Consider the following 1,056-nt stretch of genomic DNA (forward strand, 5'->3'; position numbering starts at 1 on the left):
ATAGATCTAAAAATAAATATATATCTCGAAGTAAACTTCAATCAATCATAACTTGATTTCTGTTACTTTGTTTGAGTGTGTGATGCGTTGTAATCATTTTCTGCTAGGCATAGGTACATGTTAAGGAGACCTGTATGTATAGGTTCCAAAACACACTCACATAGTCCACACCACTGTATTTTCCGAACATATCCCACATATCCATGTGCTATGCTAGACGACAACGACATAAGGCAAACCCATTTGCAACTGGGGTTGGGACCGCAACTTGTTTTGGACAGGACCACTGACAACCAGAGCATACCCAGTATTTTCTTCCAGCATAAAAAGCTCTCGAACGTCGTCAACGGCTCAGGCAGCTCTCTCAGGTATAGTTTCAGGGCGCCTGTATGGAGTTACAAGTAGTAGCAACGTTTGCGTATAGTTTATAATGAGAGATTCCCGAAAAGGTACGCGTTTGGTACAATGCAGTTGACTATGGATTGTGATCATTCGCGAAACGAGTGCAAACGGTTGAATGCTTTCAAACTCGCAGGCCAGGTCATGCAAAGCACAGATTAGTCTAAATACTTCACGCACGAGAAACGAACCTGTCCTAATCATATCACATACTATCCTGCAACAACATACACACCCTACAATGAATGGACACATAGCCAAGCGTCTCTATGTATAGGTCTCTTCAGTTATGTATGAGGACAACACCGCGAGTGTATATAACACACAGTCCCTGTGACGTGCCTTTTTTATAGTCTACACCAATACAGTAGCCAGCATAGTATCATACGATCGCCAGTGGTCGTGTGACAGGCACCTATGTACGGCCACTGAATACTCCAACACATGGCTGTATGTATATAGATCTAAACATACGCACGTTCGATTAAAATGACTATTCAAATCTGCATGAGGCAGCTAGGTGAGACCTTTGTATATACATAATTATGCCCGTACGCTTTGAAATACCATCCGTCGATAATTCGGATATATATATATATAAATATATATATATATATATATATATAACAACACACACACACACATATATAATAATAA

The 1,056-nt window shown here is 40.2% G+C and overlaps 1 protein-coding gene across 1 annotated transcript; it reads left to right on the plus strand.

Annotated features, from left to right (window-relative positions):
* Positions 1–210: 210 nt before the first annotated feature.
* SARC_17035 (hypothetical protein) lies at positions 211–368 on the plus strand (the record flags this gene model as incomplete). The annotated part of the gene is made up of 1 exon (XM_014288865.1): positions 211–368. A coding segment is annotated over one exon (158 nt), but the record flags the coding sequence as incomplete, so codon positions are not given.
* Positions 369–1,056: the final 688 nt, after the last annotated feature.

The sequence above is a fragment of the Sphaeroforma arctica genome (genome assembly GCF_001186125.1).
Source record: "Sphaeroforma arctica JP610 unplaced genomic scaffold supercont1.9572, whole genome shotgun sequence".
NCBI classification, from domain to species: Eukaryota; class Ichthyosporea; order Ichthyophonida; genus Sphaeroforma; species Sphaeroforma arctica.